Source organism: Nanorana parkeri, unplaced genomic scaffold, assembly GCF_000935625.1.
Source record: "Nanorana parkeri isolate BGI_ZX_2015 unplaced genomic scaffold, ASM93562v1 scaffold2238, whole genome shotgun sequence".
NCBI lineage: Eukaryota > Metazoa > Chordata > Amphibia > Anura > Dicroglossidae > Nanorana > Nanorana parkeri.
The window spans coordinates 171758-172877 of record NW_017308506.1 but is presented as its reverse complement, the minus strand read 5'-3'; the positions used below and the strand labels follow the sequence as shown (position 1 = coordinate 172877).

Genomic DNA, 1120 nt, shown 5'->3' with positions numbered 1-1120 from the left:
TTGGTAGGAGGAGAGATGATAGAGTGTGAGGTGTACGTGGCACTGACCGCTGAGCCTGGCGCCGCAGGTCCTCCTCGCTGGGGGAGAAGGCGTGCTTCACTTGGTGCTTCGCGATGGCCTTCCATTTCCCAGAATTCTCTCTGATGATGGAATCCCAAACCTCGGGTACCTGGGACAGGGGGAGGGACACACAGGAGCCTTGGAGGATCACGTCATTGACTGCTGGTAGGTGCACCTGGCTATAGCGCCCCCCCCCATCATTTAGGGAAGATTACCCATCATGCACCTGTGAGGGATCCTCAAACCTTCCCCCCTGTCTGGTGCTGTGCGTACAATGTCTGTCCTGCACTTTTATATAAATGGGAAACTTTATTTAAAGCGGCACCCCGGCCTTCTCTTCAGTCTTGCACATTGTGGTCTCGCTGCATACTGTGAGCTTAAAAGGAGAACTATGGGCGGGGGGTGATTTACACTCATAGTTCTAGCCGACCTGTGACAATGAGACTGTCGGGAAGTGAGGGAACACATACCGGCGCTCGCTCACTTCTCGATCATCTCCCTGCAGAGTGGTGACTGTCACTCACGGCTCCCTGCAGGGATTCCCCCCCCCCTCCATCGCTGACTGGCGGAACGGACGGGGGAGGGGGCGGGTACAGCTGGCTCTGCCTCTAGATAGGAGGAGCCAGCTGTCACTCACGCAGCTGGGCGGATCCAGACAGTAAGGTCGGGATCCGTCTCTGTATACCGCGAGCTGTAGCTCCCTATATACTGAGCGTAGGGTGACGGGAGGACACTGGTTTGTGTCCCCCTGTGACCCTTAGGAGAACTATGGGGGAAAGCCCTGACCCCGTACTTCTCCTTTAATGTATAAAACTCTTCCCAGGACGCAGTCTACTGCTTGTATCGGGGCTGAGGCTGTACCGTGCATCCGGAAAACATCAAAGCGCCCTGACGGCTCCTCCCACCAGCTGCGCAATGCATAGGGAAGCATAGAGACCCAGCCATGATGTCATGGAGTCTTAATAAAGGGAGTAGTGGATGAATGGAAAGGCTCTATGCAAAAAAAATAATTAGCCTGTTGATGAGGGGGGGAGAGGTCAATTGACGGTGTGACTCCCCC

General features: G+C 55.2%; 1 protein-coding gene across 1 annotated transcript in view; it reads right to left on the bottom strand.

Annotated features, from left to right (window-relative positions):
• The window catches only part of ZMYND10 (zinc finger MYND-type containing 10), a gene marked incomplete at its 3' end in the record, with an annotated part of 13920 nt that overhangs the window by 757 nt on the left and 12043 nt on the right, over nucleotides 1-1120 (bottom strand). The window contains exon 11 of the mRNA XM_018573104.1: nucleotides 18-235. Within this exon, the coding sequence (XP_018428606.1) occupies nucleotides 18-235 (218 nt within the window). The remainder of the gene's footprint in view (nucleotides 1-17; nucleotides 236-1120) is intronic.